Raw genomic sequence first — 21,901 nt, 5'->3', positions numbered from 1 at the left:
CAGAGGCAAGAGCTGCTCAAGTGGCAGTGGCAGCTTGCATCTCTCGACATCCAGCAAAAGCATACAGGCTTGAAAAATGTTTTCTCAACTGATAAACAAGCATAACTGACCAGTAACACAGAAAGTGAGGCTTTTTCAGTACTCTGTGCCTTTTCCTTACTTTCATGGCACTCAGCTGTCCCCAAGCTTGGCTTTAGTTACTCTGCCAGTTTTCTTCCTTAGGGTAGGCAGAAATGCTAAATCATCTCAACATTTTCCTGGCCCTTTAGTTTTTTAGGGTTCATTAGGATCTTTGCCTTCCTGCATGGATAAAGATCTTACACTAAAAGAGGGCAGATTTAAGTCAAACTTGAGGAAGAAGTTCTTCACTATGAGGGAGGGGAGGCACTGGCATGGGCTGCCCAGAGCAAGGAGTAGATAAACAGCTGGTCATCAAGAAGATTTCATTTTTCAGAAGGGGATGTAAGGAGTACATTTGCTGTAAAAAGCATATCAGCAAAGACAACATTTGTGTATGCAAAGAAATAAAATAATATACAAAATAGTCATGTAAAGTAATTTCACAGCAAATGTTGACTTTGGGAGGCTCCAATGCTATATGCATATTTTGCCAAATGCATCCCACTAGCCTTTTTCTTTTCCCTAAGCTAGTCCTAAAAATACCTTCAGAAAACAAAGATTCTGCACATCTTAGCACTTTCTGAACTGCCTGTCAAGCAAGCACAGTTCTCATAGATTGCAAAGGAACTGCTAAGTGACCACACTTTAATGCCATTAAGCTACTGGGCTTCTGACAAGCATGTGTTTGTGCAATGAATCAGTCAAATTAAAAGCGTGTGACAAAAATGACTCATAAGTAAATTCATCACCACTGAGACTCCACTTCAGCACTCCTTCACCACTAGCAAGCTGAGTTATGAAGATGCTTCTACAACTTGGCTGTTTGGCAGCAATTAGCAATACTCCCAGCAACATGCAGCAGCAGTGCTGGCTCTGCGCGTCACCCTGGATTGGAGTAAGCTTCTGTACCACAAATACATTTTGGATTCACAAAGGAAAAAAACACACTAATGCAGCTAACTTTCTTTTGGCTCTTTAGGAACTGCTTCAGAAAGCAAAAACAAGCTAGGATTTCGAGCATTCAAATTTATCCTGCTTCATTTAGACGCCACATTTTTTATGGAATATCAAAGTAGTCATTAATTCTCCTGCATGTTGTCTCTTATTATGGCTTAGTGATACAATGTTGCATCCACCTTTGCTGTTCAATTACTACCCCAGGACAGTTTTGGAGTCTTAGAACCCTTATCACTGAGGAGTGATGCCACTCCTGCAGGAAGGCAGGATGAAGACAATCAGCACTGTTACTGAGCCTGTTCTTCAAAAATACCAAAAACGGGGAGTCTACAGCTTCACTGTCTAGCCTTTTCCCATGCTCTGCTACTTTCTCATACTTTATCTAAGCTGTCATTGTTGTACTGTTCTTTGATTTCTTTCTCTTACAGTGGAGAGGAAGAATACATGGACACTGTGCTCTTTATCCACTGGAAGATTTTTTTTTCCTTCCACCTCTATTAGTCTCTCAATGATCTCTTAACAGCCTTTTCTCCAGCTCCAACTGGATTCTTAATCGTCCTTAGGATCCTCATGTATCAAAAGTAAAAATGATTAAACAGTTAAAAATAATAATGTCTTTCAGTTCATAGCCACAAATGATGCCAAGATACTTCCAGCACAGGACAAAATGTCTTTCTTCATAATCCTGCTCTTAGAAGGTCAGCTCTGGCAGATTAACCATTTCAAAACAGTATTTTTATTGCCTTATTTGATCATTAAAAAAAAAAAATCATACATAACAGATGTTAAATGTTGCTTAAAATGATTTTTCCCTTCTAGCATGAATACAATAAAACAGATTTGGCTCTAAAACAGTGATTTACCTCGGCACTCTGTTCTAGTTGGTGTGCTCTGATACCCTACTCGACACTGGCACATGTAGGATCCCTGGGTATTCACACAGTCTCCACTGATACATGGATTCTTCTCACATTCATCAACATCTGCAAAAAAACAGTATATTTTTATTAAGACATTGGCTGAAAGGCAGTCAGGTCTGCAGAGTTATTTTATTGTTTCATAGTTGTGAAATAGTGTACTGCAATCTAAAAGGAAAGGGGACACCAATGAATTCCTAGTAACAGGACATCACATTCTAAGCTAAATAGGAACTGGGAAACTCAGCAAGACACTGAGAGTACTCAACAAGACAGGACACTACAGTAAAGGCCTCAATCCCATACTTAGGCATTTCCAGCCCCAGAAGTTACAAAATTATTGATAGAAGCAAAATCTTCCATGTATGAGACAGCTAATCCTTGCTGTTATTATCAGGCACTGTCTGAGTTCCAAAATCGAAGGCCTTCAGAGTCCAAAAGGATACTCCAGATCAGATGAAAGAGGATTTGTTCCTTTTATTAAGTGTGATTTCATGACTGCTTTTTATTTTAATTTTTTTTTTACAATAGTTCATGTGCATACTCAAAGAGCTGGTAGCTTTCTGAATCGGTTCTCTTGAATCACTAAGGAACATGTCATAGTCACAGGTTAATTAGGAATTCTTATTTTTGTATAATTCTGTGACAAGTTACCAGATTTGTTAAATGCTGTCCTAAAGGCAAAGCTACTATAGAAGTAAATTTGCAGTTGAAAATGGTTTTGACACCATTTTAAATATGAAGTCTATTTACTGTTGCTTGGGGTTTTCTTTTTGAGAATGTTCGTTTCATATAAGAACTCAGAAATCATGTAGAAAATAAAAAGTTGGCTTAGAAATTTCCCCCATTATTTAAGGTAGAAAATCTCATACCAATACATTCCCCTCTAACGTCCAGTTGGAAGCCCTTGTTGCACTTGCAGCGGTAGCTCCCAGGAGTAGGAATACAATGCCCATTAAGGCAGAGATGCCGGAACAGCTGGCAATAGTCAGTGAAGTTCACCGGCAAGATCACTGAAACAACAGAGTTAGAAAAATATTTTAATAGCTCGTCATAATCATTTTTGGTAATCTGCAACTTGGACAGCATTTTCCATAAAAAGTCAACATTTACCTTTCCTCACAATGTGAATTACATACTACAACCAGCACTGAAAGAGAGAAAGTAGCACTACATCTCTAAGAGATCTGTCTGAAAACAGCTAGCAACCACTGCCTTTTTCACTGTGGTAAATCTGATGTGTTTTTTCCTTTCATCCTGCAAAAGAAAAAAAGGAAGAGGAATCTACTCACACCTAGGGGAAAAGTGGGTGAGTGGCACCCCAGATCAGCAGAGTTGGAATAATGGTTCAGTTATCTCTATTTCCACAGAAAGCCACTGAAAGAGGGCAGGAATAACTCTGGAAGGTATGCCTATACGGTCTTTGGCAGGCAGATGTGAGCTGGCTCTATTCGTGCTCCCAGCTGACTAGAAGCTGTGCAGCTACGTCAGTGTAGTGTCAGGCCTGAGTTAGCATACTTTGCCTCTCAGGATTATTAGCTCAGCTTGGTGCTGACCCAAGGCTAAATAGCTTCAGCTGGTGCCAGTGCAAATGGAGTCTGCCTGCATCTGTACAGAGCATGGGTGAAACAAACTTGTGCTTATTTGCAAAAGACTACGTGGTTACACCAAATGTTTTCAGGTGGTACGTGCCTACAGCAGACTATATGTTCACTTAGTAAATTCCCTGAGAAAGGAACAGAACAAAGAATGCATCACTATGCTGCTCTGGCTTCCTCCTCGCTCTAGGGAAATCTTACCCAACCCTGTGTATCACCAGAACAGTTCCTTCTTCAAATTGGGTTCACTTCAGTACACACCAGACTAATATTTTTATCTGTACATCTCCTACTTGGCCAAGCAAGAGTGAAGAAAACAACTTGAAAGAAGCAGCTTTCTTATAGCCAAGCCCTTTAAAGTAAGTAACGGTCATAACTTAAGAGCACGTTCCACAATGTTGACATGCAGCAAAGCTCACAATAGCCTTAAACAAACATAACTGTTATAATATATACATCTCAGTACAGATAGTGAGGATGTAATGCTGTAATCCTATTTTAAGGAGAAAAACACTACCTATAAGGTATACTTGCCATAAAATACATGGTAACCAGGCTATGATTAGAAGGATATCCAGTTAAGTTCCAGATAAAGTAAACAAGAGATACCATGAGCTGAAGGGAATATACTGCACCTGACAAATGTAGTTTTAAACAGAAGCTAAATGCAAATGGTGTAGCAAAAGGTAAATGTTTCCTTCTTACCATGAGGTGGTGGAGCCCGAGACGGATAGACAATTTCTGGCTGCTGAGGGACTAGGGGAGGGTAAGGACCAGGAAGAAGGGGTGGAGGGATGACTTCAGGACGGCCTGGAGGAAGGTCAGGTCTTGCTGGCAGCAGAGCAGCTACTGCGCACAATTTGCGATACTCATCTGAAATGTGAAAACACGGATGCTGTGTTAGACTGCTGCAGCATATCGCATTTTATCCAACTCTCTGCCTTTTCACAGCATTTCAGATAAGCAATAACAAATTTTAAACAATCTGGAAACCCTGAGCCTATATCAGTTTTCTTCATAGCAATGAGCTTTGTTCTGTGAATCAAATCATTAATCCAAAGGAGGATATTAATACTGCTTGTCAGAAGAGTGTTAGAAAAAAAGATAACAAAACTGACATTCTGGATATGAAATTTAACAGTAGGGCTGCGATCTGGTCTTAATCTAATTTTAATCTGATTTTAATCATCAGATCTTTGATGAACTCGGTGAAAAGTTTACCTAAAGAAGGACTTTTGGACATGATCCCAAGTTAATTTAATACAAAGCTTGCCATAAAGTTAGAAAAATACTGAACAGGGAAAAAAGCCCAGTTTCAACTGGATTTCTTAAAAGTTAGTCTCCTAAAACAAAGAAATATAAATATTAGCCAAGAGGCAAAACCAATTAGAGAATGAATGCACTAACACTATTTCACCATCCAAAGAAAGTTTGCCAGTAAAAGCAGAAACCAAACAAGGTGCATTCTAAGGAGCACAGAGAAATGGAGTCCGATCCACAGAAAATTCCTCCTTCCCCTAATGGGAAAATGATCTGTTTTGCTGTAAACAACGTCTATACTGAGTGTCATACATTCTTTTATTATCTCTATTAGTGGCATCTGTCCTACTAACCCACTTTCCCTCCTGCCCCCAACTCTTTTGTCCTCGGGAAGTGTGGTTTTGGAAAATTTGATCCAAAGAATGCACATAGAGTATCACAATTAGAGATCACATTTCCAGCTGACCTGATTCATGTCCGCAATTTGTGTGTACACAAATTACTACTTGTGCAGACAGTATCTTGGAACTTCTGAATTTTAAAGTTTATGGCATAAGAGGGGAAGGGAATTATGAAAACAAAAAGCTGAAGAGATGCATGAATTGCTGAAGCAATATAAAATGAGAACTGAAAAACAAGTTCAGTGTTGGGAGAACAAGGCTGAATATTTCAGCCTTCAACACTTCTATCAAACCTTTTTTTCCACCTGTAAAACATATTAGAAATTCATCTGGAATCACAGAGGCTTTTTCAACAAACATGGTAGCCCAAAATTCTGCCCTCCCTGATTATTATCACGTTTATTTTAATGCTCTTAGGTAATCAGTTTATTTGTCTATTCATTTCCCTCTAGTGTTCCTTAGGGTGATTTTAATCTTTAAATCATTTCAAAGAAGTATTTATTGTATTTTATTTGTTTTGTTCTAGCATTCTATTTTGCTTATTCATAACTAAGCTGCATCTGTTCTCTGTCAGTGGTCTATCTGTGATAAAATAGACAGAGAGATATTCAGAAGAAACAGAATCTGCATAACTGCATACACAAACTGCACTATGCAAATGTTTGCTAATGATTGTTTTAAGAGTTGATTCTCTAATCATCCATTCTCTACAACCCACTGATCAGTCTCTGTGAAAGAAACAATACTGTATTTCTTTTCTACTCTGGACTGGTAATGCCCAATTATCTGAAGGCAATTCACCAGGAGCAGAGGCCTTCCACACAAAAAGAAGTCATGGCCTTGGGGCTGCCCATTTACTGAATGGAATTAGCACACATGAAGGAGCTGTTTAGGTGAGAATTGAACAGATGCATTAGTGGATGCCTGAGACGCCACTTTTAAAGCATTTACAGCATCAGTGGTGAACACTGCCATTCCACATAAACAATTATTGCCATGTTACACAAAAAAATACAGTGCAAGCTCTTTTTATTGCAACTTTAATCTCCATGTATAATTTCCAGCCGTAAACAACCTATTTTATAGTACCATCTGATCTGCTGCTCACACTGAAAATGCAACCACTTGGTTATGCTATGCAGCTAGTGCTCCACTTCATGTTGCTATGTACTCCTATTTCAGAACTAGAGACTTTGGGACACTGATACACTTCACAGGCAGCTCAAAATTCCTCGTCTCGCTTTCTCAGGATATACTGAGGAATAAGTGAACACGATTAAGTAATGACAGCAATAACTTGCACATATTTAAGTCATTTCAAATAATTTCAGAATATATTTGAAACAAGCAAGTTTGGTCTCTATCTATATCACAATCCGAGTCAGGACAAAAATGTGGAATATAACCATGGGGACACCCCGCACGGATTTTTGCATCAACAAGTCCTGGATGCTAACTCTGCCTCATTCATCTCTCAGTCAGCACCGTGAGCTGAATTACTTCACTTTTCCACCCAGCTTATTCAGCAGTCAGATATCAATAATTAGAAAGTACGTAAAGAAAACAGGGATTGTCTCAATCTGTTAAGATTGAGGAGCTGTCTCCTTCCCGTTTCAGATGAGTATCAGTAGATTACACTATTTTCTTAGCATCATTTGTCAATATTGGACATTTGACATATTTAAAAACTATTAGTAAAATAGTGTCAGAACCAGGAAAAGACCTTCCAGAGTTCTGATCTTGGATCCCTCTTCAGTATTATGTTTCCACTCAAAGAATTAAAACCAAGAATTACAAACACTCCCATTGTGACCTCTGACAACTCAGAGCTATACTGCAGTACTGTTATGACCTCAGTTCCTCCCTAAACCTTGCACCTCTCATGAGTTTGCCCTAGCAATCCTTAAGCTTCTTGTGTTCTTTCTTTCCAAGGCAGTCCTAAACAAATTCAAAACCATATTTCCTCCAATCCCTCACACTTAGTTTTACAATATTCTCTAAATTCTAATCTCATATTATCTGGGGATCCTGATACACAGCAAGGCAATAAAGTACAGCACTTTTTGGTAGCAGACAGAAATTATGTTCTTTGTCAAATTCTGGTACAGCATCTCAGAAAGCTAGGTATAAGGGAAAGGAAACCCCAGTTGTCCAATGAGAACAAAATTACAGAGGGTTCTATTAGAAGGCTCTGGAGAAAGTAACTTGGGCCTAAAGAGGGTGTTGAAAACAAAGACCAAATCAGGCTACAAATCATCAGTAAGCAACAGGTCAAGTCCTTTGACTATGTTTGCTTGCCATAGCCTGTTGGGGGGTCCTGAGCCACCTGCCATAAGAGACTCTTGTTTGAGCAGTGGGATTAGACTAAACGATTTCCCAAGGTGCCTTCCAGCCTCAATTATTCTGTACAGTGCTGTAATGAAAACATTACTGATAAAAGAAAATGACTGCCTAATTCAGTGCTTGATCACAGCCATAAAAATACAGGTGGATTCATACCAGTGGATCTGATTGGGCACATTTCAGGGGCGCTGGCTGCAGTAGAAGACCAGCATCGGCCGCTGTCACAGCAACACTGCATTTTGGACAAAGGCTGTGGGAGCTGATTGCCACAGCGCCCATTGGTCAGAGTAGAGAAGCAGTATCCAGGACGCACATCTACCAAAAGAGAGAGACATGGATATGTAACCATCAATCCAAAGAGGAATATGACTTTAACAGAAAGGAAAAGCCCTCCTTCACTTGGTTGATTACACAATCTATCACGCAGCACTTGCAACATCACAAAAAAAATAAAAGCAAAAGGCACAAAACCAGAAAAACATTGATAAAATTTTGGCTACTTGGAGTTCAATGCAGGTGAAATGCTTTCTGTGTGAACGCCAAAGTGAAACATGAGATGTCAATGAATCAGAGAAGGAAAAAAGAATGGATATGCCTCAGTGTCTCCAGAGAAAAATTCCAGTGTAATCTCTATTAAAGATAGTACCAGATCACTGCTGTTTATGCTTTGATTTGAAAGACACAGATATACAGCAATAAACTCAGTGTTGCAGCTCTCAAAGCAATAATTCACTTTTCATTAGTCATGGCTTTCCCAGCTGAAGTATGTCATGATTTGACAAGATATAGGCTTGCAGGCAAGAAAGAGCAGCAGCTTTAACTAGTGCCATCACATTGTTTATGGAGATGTGCTGGCTTCCTGTCTGAAAAGGGTGAGCACGTGCTGTACAAAGAACATCTCGTACCCAGACTTCATACAGTTAGTTCTAACAACATTGTACAGAAGATCCCCTACCTTAGAGAAGGGAGAGAAAATGTGGATAGAAGCAAAAAATAAAATAGAAATAAAATAATCCTGTGATAAATATACAGCTCTGAGCGATTGTTGAACAGTAGGTCACATCATGTCAAATTCAGTAAAAGCTGAAGTGTGACTTGATGCTGCATGATAAATCAAATCAACTTTGTTCCTAAAATACATGAGCATTTGCTGTCAAAGCGTACTGGAAAAAGTTGCAGATATCACCCTACAATGGCAGACACCCTTTACTAACAAAACAGCATCTCAGTTATACAGGGCACGGTATATTTATCTGCCCTTCTCTCTGCTTTCCAGAATTTACTAGATCATCTAGTGGATATATATGCATAAAAGAGAGAAGTTTCTTACTATTCTGAGGAAATTATATATATAGTGATACATTGGGAGAATCTGTGATGGTTCTGCATTAGTGGAGCCCTGAACACAGATGTTATTGGCAGTAGAGCTAAAAAAAAAGTCAGTTGGCCTTTCTTTCTAAATTTTAGTTACTTCAACCTTATTATCATATACTGGAAATCTAAAATAGAAAAAAAAAACCTATTCAGTTCTGTAACTGGCCTTCTGGTACCCAACTAAACTGCTGAACACGTGCACTCTTTAATTTACCATTTTAAAACCAAAGAAAGTGCTGACACAAACTGTTTCTCACTGCATCTGTTGTTATTTTTCTCTTTATACAGAGTAGAGGTGTATTCAAATGCTTGGTGTGATGTTGGGGTGCACTGTAAGGAATGGAGTACCTAAACAACACTATCATCATCTCCTGTAATCTGTCCTTCTCAGTTTTGGCCTGTATGAACTTTTGAAACAATTGAAAGCAGTAATGGGCAGAAAAAAAGTATCAGACAGGTTCTTTGCATCTGCAAAACGTGTCATTAAAAAAAATAAAGAACAAATATCTTTTTCTACCTACAGGTGTAAAATCTTATCCCAAAACCAGATAATTTTCAGAAAATATGGTGAACTTGAGAGGAAAAATGGCAAATCTTTTCATATTCCTAATTATTGATTTTCTTATTTAGTTCTTTTTTTGTTTTTCTTATTTAATTTTCAGTTGCAAAAGTGAAAAGAGACAAAAAAGGTCAAGACCAGCTGAAAACAACTTTTCTTGTGTTTCAGAAACATAAAATCATTTTCAGCTTTTACAATTTTTATATTTTTCAGTAAAAAAAAATACAATTAAAAAACGCCATGCATATAAGCTTTCAAGAAAAATAAGCTTCTTTTTTTCCTCTTTAAATACATTCATCTAAAAGTAAGACTGAGATCTATATGATTTCTTCATAGCGTTCTCCATGCATTTGGTCAAGATGTCCTACTTCTGTTCCTGCTCTCCAGCTCTAGGAGAGACCATCTTTCCTTTGTTTACTCTAATCTCTTAAGGTTTATAATAATGGAACTCCCAGTTCCCCCTTTGGATATTTGTCTCCATTCGAGTCCCATAAGGGAAATATTTCTCAGAAGCACTTCCTTCTCTGTAACAGAATAGACACGCTCAGCTCATGCTTTTCACTTAAGATAGACATGTTGTAATTGAAACAAGAGTACACATTTTGCCCAGCTCTAATACAGATTCAAGTTCTATCCCTGTTAATATGGCAAGTATGTGATATGCCTTTTAGACATTACTCCAAAATATCTGTAGATAATTAATAGTGCTTTCCATTTAGCACGTTTTGCCTAGGACACAAAGCCAAAATTTTAATGATGGCTCACAGTCTGGCATATTACTTAACAAAGCCTGTAATCATTTAAATCCCCAATTCTTCAGTTAAACTATTTCAGATTGCAAATGCAGTGGGTAAAAAGACTGGAAAAGTGCAGGAATGGGGTGAATACTGGGCAGTTCTGACTGAGATGTAAGTATAAAAAGTAAAAAGAAAATAGCAATTGAGCTTCTCCATAGAATTTTTTGCTTCAAAAAGCTGCATAAATATCCTTTGTAAATATTAACTACAAGCAGAAATCAATGATCCACAGCCATTTGAGAGCTGTTCATCTGGGGCAATACAAGCAATGCTCCATCAGCATTTTAAGTGAGCAGTACATATCTAATCTACCAAAATGCTTTCCTTGATAATGGAAGAAATACAGTTCACTTCTCTCATCCTGTAGAAACAGAATGGCAATAGAATATATTTGAATAGAATGTTTCAAAATTAACCCAAATTATTTCCAGAACTCTGAAGAGAATTATTATCACTTGGTACTTTCCTCTGTGAAGTCATTTCTGTTCAACTCTTTCCCAGATGATTTTCTACCACAGGTACTAAATACAGCAAGCTCTCTTGAACTCTGGCGCTGTCTCTGGGCATGAGCCTTTAAAGTTTACAAGCTAAAACCAAGGAAATACGTCCTTCATTTGATTCCTAAATAATGACAATGACTGCTCAGAATTCAGCACTGGCAGTCAAAAAAAGTAGTTACTGCATTAAATTGAGAGAAAGGAAAAAAATAAAAGTAACAAGATACCTGACCTGCTGCAGAGCATGCTATGTGATTCCCAGAAGTAACGTGAAAGTGCACTAACACGGCTCTTTCATGGCTTTGGCACTGCAGAGGCAATCATTCAATTCATACAGTCCTTTGATAACTAGTGTAATGTTTGAAACACTGGTTCTGCTGTACCACAGTGAAAGCCAGAAAGAACAGCACTGCAACATCATCACTGTTATGAAAACAGATCCAAGTGCCCCACACCCAGTTTATCATGCTGTTTCTTTCAGTGACAAATATCTGCACTTTAGAATGAGAAAAAAATAAATTAAAAGGCAGTTTGGAGTGAACTATCTTCTTTCTGAAGCGTATTTGCTTTTCTAAATGGCTACTGAATTTAACATAGACTAAAGACAAACACTAGAGCATGAATATCAAGTAGATCTGTTAATTAAGTTCTGCCTACTTTAACACAATAAATATGGCATGACAGAAAAATTCTAAAATGAATTATGAAAAGAAGGTTACAACAAAGAGTGAAAGAGGAAACATATTACAAATGGAAAAATTATTTCAGAATGCAGATATAGACACATGATGGACTTCTATACAAAAGGATTTAAAGACGACAAGTTGAAATATGTTTCTTATACACCATTACCCATTTCTGATATTCATGAATGCTCGTGACATCTTCTGACTTACCATTTACAATATACTACTCACCTATGCATTTTAAGCCATCAGGAGCTGTATAAAACCCTGGAGGACACTTGCAGAAGTAACTACTGACTGTGTTTGAGCACTCTCCTCCATCACAGATTCCAGGAATGGTGCTGCATTCATCAATATCTTCAAAAAAAAAAAAAAAAAGAGAAGCAGGGTCATATTATTTATATTGGGCAGATAGGTGCTTTATAATTATTATTAATGACCCAACTTTCTGGTGTGAGATCCTTACTAATTCACATACTAAGAACGTGGTCAGAACCACTTCTGAACCAGGATCAGAATCTTTCATTACATATCTTAAACACAAGCAAAATGAAATCTAAGAAAATATGTGTAAATTGCAAAAAGAAAGAACGTTTGTTTTACTGCTTGATAATGATGGATGAAAATCTGTAACTGTAGAAAGTAAAAGCAAGTAAATCATTACCTCTTCAAACCGAATTCTGCACATTAAGAAAATTTACATGGAGCCTGTAACAACCGTAGTGATCAGAAGTATAACTGTTACGGTATCTTCAGCAGTACTGCATCTCCTGGCACCAGATAGACAACAGTTCAATGCTGACTCAAGGGAAGCACAGCACCTTCTGAACTGTCTATCCATCTTACTGCACTTGGTTTTTCTTGGAAATCCCCAATAAAGCACTGACCAGCTATGCAATTTAACAGGATTATAGCTCAAAGTAGGATGATTGCAAGCAACAAAAATTACCTTTTCTGTTTTTAACTTGTTTCTTTGGCAACAAAAAGGCTCTCCACTAGGTCAATGCTCTGAAGTTCCAACAAATTTCTGGACTAGAAACTAGTCTAGAAACTGAAATATCCACCATAGAATGCATGGCAGAATTCATACCCAGAATTCTACCCAGATTTTGTTAAAAATTTTAAAATAAAACTCCAGGCCATGACCATGTCCATCACTAACAGATTCTGACCCATACACTAAATATCTGGTCATAGCTGCATACATGGATGGAAGGAAAGTAAAGGACTTTTTCCACAGTTTGCAGTTTGAGTCGCATAAAGTCCTGCAAGATACAAGCTATGCTAGCCCTAATTGCTCCTTTATTACCAGCAGTAGCCTGCCTGTGATGTGTACTTTCCCCCTGGTTTCCAGTGACTGTCTTAACAATGCAGCTGTATCTACTTAGCAGTGCTCTCATCTTCTAGGAAGCTGGAGTCCAGCTGAGCTTAAAAACAGCTCACTTTTTTCCATGGTAGAAAGGTAGGTTACTTCTAGAGTGATCAATGACCACTGCCTGTCACAGCCATCTATGATCAGTGAGTATCTCTACTGATAGAGACAAGCCAGAAATAATAGCTTCACAGGATTCTATCCAACCTCATCTCCAGAGATCTACAAACAGATAGACACATGGCTATAATAATGATTTCACCAACCACAAAAATTTTTGAGATGAAATAGTGCAACACCACCCAGTGCACCAAGGCAAGGAATGAATAATACTGTAGTCATTAAAAACGATTGTAGGAATTTAAATGTAACGCCTAAACTGGAATTTGGCCCCAACAGATGGGGGAACACCCGAAGTCCCACAGGCCCATTAATGAGCTTTTAAGCAAGTAGAGAGGATCTCTGTTCTACTTCTCCTGTGAGGGCTGCAATATAAAAGTTACCTATTCTTCTTTCCCTAGGTGAAGACTTGGAAGCTCTACTACCTTTGTGGCCCCTCACCTTTGCAGAAAAGTAGAGGGACTGAAATGGCACACGGACAGCCAAACTTCACAGCCCATCCTAAGCTGTGCCGGGCTCTGGGCCCCCTGAGCACACATTCCTCCCCAGCATCTCGCTAGCTGTCGTGATGTGGGTCGCATTCCTCACTTGGGTGTGCAAGAGGGGTGTGACTTTTTGTTCAGTGCTACTTTAAGGGTGTTGCCAGAGCCCTGAGTCTGAGTGCCGTGGGAGCACTGCTAAGAGACTTCTGGCTTCTGCCCCAGGAATATACTCTGCAGGAGTCCCGAAAGTCTCAGTGACAAAAAATGTGGAAATTGAATTTTGGTCTGAATAGAGCCCTTAATTAACAGAGAAAAATGCAGTTGTAAATGGATCATATTCAAGCATCTTCTGACTCAAATTCACCAATGTTTATCTTAAACTCAGTTTTGCCACTGTTTATATAGTCTGACCTTTTTAAAAGCAAAATCACCACTCTTTATTTTAGGGTTGAGCCTAACCCAAACAGTATTTCACTGTTTATATTAGTGTTGACATTCATGTAAGCAATATTGTCGTTATTAAGCATGCAAGTTTTATAAAGGCAGGTATACTCGATGTACTCACAAATATGAATGTCATTCTGTGAAAAATTGTCCCACCAATCACCACAAAAAAAATATATTTACCTCAGCTTTAATGCAACTGGAAGAGGAATGCTGATAGGAAGCAGTGAAATAATGCAACACCTAAAATCCAATTTTCCACCAGCTGTGCTAATGAAGAGAACTTCATTCAACACATCTCTTTTTCCCATCTTCTTCTATTGTCTCTCTGTATCTGATGATTTTTATCATGATCCTACTTGAACTGGGACACAAAATAAAATGGAACTGCTAGTTCAGCAGATAGCTCCTAGTTCTAGTTCTTGGGCTCAGTCAACTATTATTTAACTGTTACCAACTGCAAGCTCCGAAGGTACTCTTCTACATGATTTAGCAATCAAAACTATTGTAGCAATGTTTATACAATGCTGCATATGCAAGCCTACAGTTCTCAGTTTTCCAAGTATTAACACTTAACAAGGCACGTGTTCAGTTCTTTTTTGTTCACCATGTTCTTGGTACTTCATCTGCAGAAGGAAACATTTGCAATGTTGTTCTACCCTGGAGTTGGCCTTCTTTCTGCCAAAACCACTGGCAGTCAGTAAGAAAGCCATGCTATCAATGAACTCTCCTGAAACTGCTTTCCCTAATCTATAATTAAACTATAATGTTTTCCTTGAAATAGGGTATTTTTCTTTTGAAAGACTGTCATAATTCTTCCAAACTGACTAAAATTTCTTTTAGTACTTTCTTAAAAACACTTGATGCAAGAAAAGGTGGTGGATGCACACCTTCAACTCCTGGTGGTGGCGGTTCATCATTTCTGCTATCTGAAGGGTTTAATCTGCAAGGTGCTAAATGCTTGTAAAGCAATGGAAAATGGGGAGAGTTAACCAACTAGTGATTACTCAGATTCTACCCTTCAAGTTTAAGATTGCAGTAAGTATGCCTGATTATTATATTATAGGGAAGAAAAAGTTGTAACAAATCACACTTAAAAATTTCCAAGAGTCTATAATCATGCAGCCAAAATTTTCACAGTAATATCTAGCACGCACTCCTCTTCCAAATGATGACTAGCAATAAGGAAAGATAACATGTTTGTCCTTCTTAAACATCTGCAACCATAAGGATAAGTTTAGAGTTTAGTCCTGCAGTCAACACTCAGCAGTATCCAGCTCTCATTAATATCAAATCAATTTAACTGAGTATGTGGGGATGCGTTGAATCTTTCAGTCACATACACTTCTTGGTTAAAAGATAGACAGACAAGTGCCTCAAATGTTTCTTAAGAAACATTTCAGTGAAAAACTTTTTTTAGTTTTAATGTTTAATTTGTTTCAGATGTACCTTTAAGTCTGCAAAATTTACATGAATAAAAGGTTGGGAAAAGTTGCAGGGCTAATATTTAAGACTCTGGTTTAGAAGGAGAAAGGACAATTACCCATGTTTGTTGTGAAGAATGCATTTGCATATTCAAGGAAAAACAGTCTGGAAAGTTTGTTACAAACTTGTAAACAAAGTTGGCCCCGAAAAGAAGGCTTCTCTCTCCTTCTTTCAAAAGAAAGTTCTGAAAGTTCTTACCATCGCATTTTTGTGTCACTTCATTAAACTTGTGTCCAGCTGGGCATTTGCACTCAAAAGATCCAACAGTATTAATGCAATTTCCCCCTTGACAGATCCCAGGGATAGCTTGGCATTCATCCACATCTATCATATAAAAAAGGAAAAAAAAACACCCACTTTTAATTCATTTCTCAAGAACAGTCATAATAATTTGTCTACATATAAATTAAAGTAAATATGCCTAAATCCATTATTCACCCATCATAATATTATGATACTTGCTTGTGAAGACAGACACTAATTTTGTAATTACTCTGTGCAAAGTATGATTAAGTGCAGTACTCGAAATATTTTCTGCAAGAAATCACATGGTTATTATTGTTACAGACATTAAACATCTAACTGTTCTTGCTTTGTTTTTGCAAAACATCTGGGGAATGGTGATGCAGAGAAGACAGCCTCCTAAACCCAGGTTCCTTTAAAGAATCTGAAGCTGGGCATTCAAAATCACTTGCCACTTTGAAAATCTTGGCAGCTCCATACAGCATGTAGCCAAGTGCTGAGATTCAGGAGCCCCAGATGAGTGAAGGAACAGTGTGTAACGTGCATGAAGAGTGCCTCATACAGGGAACTTCACAGTCGTTATTGATGGAAATGATTAACTCTTCACTCCAGTAAGATCAGCATCGTGACTTTAAGCTGTGGTTAGGATTTGACTCAAAGAGTTTCACAGCCATAATTAATAATATCAAGAGGCATTATTGATGATTTATTTAGACATTCATAACTGTTGGTTTTTTTCTTTCTAATTTTTCCCTTTATTTCTCTCTCTTTGCTTTTAATTTTCACTTAAGATAATGAAATGACAAAGATGATATCACAGGATAGGTAGGAAGCACAAGAAAAACATTTTCAAGTTTCTGGCCTGACAGCTATTTTAGCACAACAACGTATGTGTCATCACTAAGCTGTGAAAGTGTTGCTATGGCTTAGTAATAGCCACAAAAAAAAAAGACTAAAGGAGGAGGAGTGACACTGCAGTAGGAGACAGCAGAGGTCTGGCTCACACTCCCCTGAGGGCAGCCTTGTGCCTGCTGCTCCCTAATCTTTTGGGAGCAAACAGAGCACTCACCACTTTCCAACCCAAATGGCTGTGCTTTCCCTATTTCCCCAGGGGTTACTAGCCACTGCTGGCAAAATCCGATTTATTGAATTCTTGGGCTTCACGCTAGGGTAAGTTTCTACACAGGAGAGAAGCTGAAGGAGGTGATGCCTTTAAACCTCCCTGTATAATTCGCAGAGAGACAGCTGTAATGTGTCTTCCAGCCTGAAAAGCAAAGTATTATGTCTGTACAAAAGGCCAAGAAGCAATTTCCCTGGGAGCCACAAGTAGGAAGTTTCAGAAACGCCAAGGGGCATATCTGTACCACATTGCAGAGCATTATGTAAAGATCCCTGGGCTGTCTGAACCAGGTCGGGAAGCACAGCAGAGTCAGAGCACCGCCATGCCTGCATTACCCACTGTGCTGGGAAGCACAGACAGTCAGCACAGCTTTGGCACCCACTGACAGAAACACTGCTGCAGGGACTCAAGCTGAAGCAGTATGGGGCTCTTTAATAACAGCAGTCAGGCCAGACTTCATGGCACTGTATTGAATTTAAATGAAAAAAGTAGAACTCATGCTCCTGAGTCATGATGTCTGTTTCAAGGTCCCACCTTTTGGCTTTCACTTTTGTAGTGTGTATCTTTAAGAAATCTCAGCTGTAATATTAATTTAACTTTCAGCCAGCCAGACAAAGTCAGGCTTTGGGCAGTGATGCTCTATTTACTTTTTATAACAAACTTGTCCTCCCCTCCATTTTATTTCTTCTGATTTCTCCACGCAATAATAATGGTTTTTTTTCTACACAGAGATTTTATTTAACCTGTTTTTCTTCAGTTAGATTGAATATGGATGTGAAAGTCTGAAATGTCTTCAGTCTGAATGGATGTTATCTGATTTCAAAAGGACTGGATTTAGTACAATTGCATGAAAAATAAAGCTAATATGTGGCTCTATAGCAGATCTGTTGAAATTATGAACACATTACAAGAGGAGAGAAAAGTGGAAAGTAAAGGTCAAACATACAGGGCCAAAATTGTGTTGGCACTGCGAATGAATTAGCATAAATGCATCTGAATGCGAAGAAATGCATAGCAAGCAGGGGTAGCCTTATTGTGAACTGCACAAAACCAGAGGAGAGGTCACTGCAACTTTTCCATGGCACAAATAAGAGGGATATAAGTAGGTGTGGCATGAGGTCAGGGGTGTGGTCACCTATTTATGCACATAAGATCCCAAAACATCAATTTACAGATTTTGACACAATTTAGTTCTGGCCTTTAGTGAGAGAGGGAACAGAATGGCCGAGGTCAACATATGTGCAAGTTACGTGGCATATGCAAACATGCCCATCTTGAAGTCCATCATGCCTATCTGCAGGCATCAAACAGGACGTGGCCTGTGACAGATATCTACATTTTTTAATACAATGGAATGCCTTGAAGTCCTTTCACAGGAATTTCATGATTAAATCAAATTACTAGTAGATTTGTAATCTTTATCTCCTCTGTTTAAAAAAAAAATACTGCAACTTATTAGAAAACGTTATACAGATCGAAATAAACTAGTCCCAAAGATACGGTCCTGGGAATTTATAATCCACATCAGTTTAATACATAGCTGCCCCTGTTAACTTTCTCCTGTTTCCTGCCAGACATCCAGACAATAAAAGAATTTATACAGCTGGAAGTATTAGAATAAAAGCCAAAAGCAGTGTAAGGACTTTCTGTGGTAAGGCATGCTCAGAAAGAAGTAAGCAACATCTGGGTGGATTTTACGATTTGAAACAAATGCAAATACATTTCCAAAATTGTATAAAATATATAGTAAGTAAAGTAAGGCATTTTAAATGGCACAGCACACACTTTTCTCCATGCTGAAACAGCGTAGCTTGAGAGGCAAGATACCCAAACAAATCCAAAACCAACAAATTTTAGCTAAAAAACAACAACAAAAAAATCCCACACCAGATAAATAGAACAGCATTGCCATGGATTGATTCATGTTTTGAGTGAGTTCTGAAACTGAATACGTTCCTCCATGGAATGGCTGATTGGTAAACTCTGAAAAACACCGTTAGAGAACCAAGGGAAAAGGCTGCTGGCAGTGAGAAATTCATTAAGATGCTGGCTGCTCTCACATGACCTAAGTTACTAATGTACTCACTTGAACATCAGGCACTCACTGAATCATGAAGTAATGCATTTGACAATGTTTTTCCATACTTCACACATATAGCCAAGAATGGCTTAGGACAGGTTATTCACAGCAGTGTAACTCAATTAAGATTAATCCAGTAACAATTTCAGCAGCTTTTGGAGAAGCTCTGCTGTTAACTTACCTTGACAGGCCCCAGTTCGAATGTTTGGAATGAAGCCTCGTCGACAGGGATGTGGCTGTGCAGGACACATTTCACAGGGGTGGCCCCATGCTCTCCCAACAGTTGCACAGCAAAGGGTTTTTGTGCAGACTATTCCACTGAGCTGTCCCTGGCACATCTGGTTCGTGACCAAAGTGAAGCAAGGGCCGGTCCTGTAATCTGTTTCAAAGATAGGAAACATAATGAGCATCACAATAAAAATTTGTAATAAAGCAAAGCAACAAGATTCAAGCAAGTCTTTTGCACATAAATTTCTGACTACCCCAGCATTTTTACTCAGTTGTGCTCTGCTAAAGGTTTTTCTCAGATCTACTTCTCAATCAGATCCATGGAAAGTAAGCAGCCCTGTCAATACACTGTGACTATTTTACCAGTGGTATTATATGTTTAAGATTCTCCACAATCTCTTTGCAGCTTGGTTTAATACCTAGTAACACTATCTGGGCAGTCTTTATGCTAGTTTGTTTTAAACATTCGGCACATTAATTAAAATAATACAGATAAAAAGGTTAGGATGAGTTTATTTCCACAAGTTATTCTCAAATGAGTCTCGAGGGATATGAATATAGATTGCAGAAAGTTTTTTGAGGACAGTTTTCACTGTTATTCAGGCATATGCTGTACCAGATATGTGGGTAAGCTTTGCCTACAGCTGAAAGGAGGGCATGTGGAACACATCTGCTTTGATTTGTTTATGGTAGGACAGGCCACTTATCCAACAGAAAGAATTAAACTAAGATGTTAATAAAATACTAGTAGACTTTATTTTGTTCCATTCTCCAAGGGCAACAACCAAATAGTGGTACTGCCAACTCCTGCTGTCTCCTGCATATCCGGGGTGCACACTACAGTTAATTCTTTGTGAGTGACCCTAAAATGTTTTTCTGTTACACAGCACCCAGACAGATTCCAGTGTCCTGTCAGCACAGCCAGCAAATTATAAACCTGATGTTTGTCTGTACTGAAATAGTTACCAGCTGCCTAAGCCAAGGTCACTAAGCAATTCACACTGCCTTGTAGTGATGACATCATGAATTCCTTCAATTTTCATGCCACTTCCAAATTTTGTTAGCTGTAACATGTTTCCATTAAACCATTGGTATTAAGTGTTAAAGACTGGACATCTTTCTCTTCTGCCCACAGGTCTCTTGTTAGACAATGACACCAGGATTGCTTCCCAATCCAGGGGCACCTTGAAAACAATCATTCAGCTGATCTTTATTCCATTCCAAGGACACCGTGTGGAAAGGCTGGATGTTGTGTTGAGGGACACGGTTTAGTGGGAGCTACTGGGAATAGGTGAACGGTTGGACTGGATGATCTTGAAGGTCTTTTCCAACCTTGGTGATTCTATGATTCTATGATATACAATAATTCTGTTGACTAATCAAGCCACTCTTTGACATAATAAGTAAAATGGCTTACAGTAATCCTCAATGCCACCAACAGTCATCCCTGATATTGTGGACCAACATAACACTTTTGGAGCAGTCATCATTAAATATATAATATAGTTAATGCATATAAAGTAACAGCTTAGTTTAATTATTAATGATTTGTATTAAAATACATAAATAAGAGAGCAACAGAAAATAAAAAAGGATATTTGATCTTGTTTTTGTGAAACTAATGCATTAGTCTGGTTTGATGGCAGTGGCTGCAATTCTCAGTGAATTCTCAAGGTGTTTGTCAGCAATTTTTGATGAAATTTTACTTTTCCTGTACTTCATCCTTCCAAGTAGTTGTTCACAAATGTACGTAGTGCCAAAAAGCGATGACACAAATAAGGCACGATTGTGAAGTGAGGGGTGTTTCTCTCTGCTAAGAGAGGTCTCACAGAAGTCTGATAAAGAGGCATGATCCATTTTTTAATTGCACCGCACCCCGTGCCCTGGTTTCAGCCCAGATGGCGCACATAGCACAGCCGTTGGTTGTGCTGAGGGGATTCGCCGGGCTGCTTGGCGGGAAGAGCAGACCACGATGGCGCGGGGCAGGGCAGCTGCAGTGCAAGCTGCACCAAGCTGCATGCAGCCCGCGGGCTGGACATGGCTGACCAAGCCTACCCAGATCTCTCTGCAGAGCTTCCTACCCTCAAATAGATCAAGTCTCATCTAATTTTGAACAAAACAAGGTCTATGAGAGATATCTCTTCACTGAATGCAAAAATTCTAACGTTAAAACTTCTAATATTAAAACAACAGATGATAATTCTTTAGAAACACCACAGTTTGGTGTTGTCAACGTGAAAACTCCAGCGTACCTCCTAAGAATGAAATCCTTTATTGTAGATTGTCCCCATACAGTTTAAATATAGACGGTTAAAAGAGGAGGCATTTTGTTCTCTGTGGAAGCACACATCGGACAGCAATGAATAGCCCATCTTGTATTTTATGTTGGAATATGAATGGATCAGCATTTACCATTGTTTGCTTTCAAACTATAAATGACCTAGCAGTGGCTAATATGACTTCGAAATATGAAGTTTTTTTTATAATTTTTTATCCTTTTTTTTTTTCAAATAATTGCAAATCTTTCCTCAAGGTTTCAGTAACAAGAAATAGGCTAAATATGCACTCGAAACCAAGCTATTCCAGCTTCTAATTGTTATTACCTAAGTTTATAGCATTTCAGTATAGAGAATTATTAAATCTCTTTTAACCTAATCCTTTCCCTTGATAAATTTTGCTCTTAATACTCAGTTTTCTGTTGAGTACAACTTTCCTCCTATTTTCTCAAATACAATCTTCCACAATCTTAACAAGTAGGATTTTCTTTTGGGTTCTGAATGGGAAATTCTAAAGGCCAAAAAAGGGGCAAGAAGATCAT

At 38.5% G+C, this 21,901-nt stretch overlaps 1 protein-coding gene across 3 annotated transcripts in view; it reads right to left on the bottom strand.

The window, feature by feature from the left end:
- Nucleotides 1-21,901, bottom strand: part of FBN1 (fibrillin 1) — a 147,647-nt gene that overhangs the window by 77,341 nt on the left and 48,405 nt on the right. For 2 of the 3 annotated variants that reach the window (XM_048956653.1, XM_048956654.1), the window contains 7 exons: nt 19,037-19,234; nt 15,611-15,736; nt 11,741-11,866; nt 7,753-7,911; nt 4,298-4,465; nt 2,867-3,007; nt 1,941-2,060 (listed from right to left, as the gene is read on the bottom strand). In XM_048956653.1, coding sequence (XP_048812610.1) covers nt 1,941-2,060; nt 2,867-3,007; nt 4,298-4,465; nt 7,753-7,911; nt 11,741-11,866; nt 15,611-15,736; nt 19,037-19,234 — 1,038 coding nt within the window. The remainder of the gene's footprint in view (nt 1-1,940; nt 2,061-2,866; nt 3,008-4,297; nt 4,466-7,752; nt 7,912-11,740; nt 11,867-15,610; nt 15,737-19,036; nt 19,235-21,901) is intronic. The other variant, XM_048956656.1, reaches the window with a different exon arrangement.

The sequence above is a fragment of the Lagopus muta genome, chromosome 10 (genome assembly GCF_023343835.1).
Source record: "Lagopus muta isolate bLagMut1 chromosome 10, bLagMut1 primary, whole genome shotgun sequence".
NCBI classification, from domain to species: domain Eukaryota; kingdom Metazoa; phylum Chordata; class Aves; order Galliformes; family Phasianidae; genus Lagopus; species Lagopus muta.
This window is presented reverse-complemented; position numbering and strand designations above follow the sequence as displayed.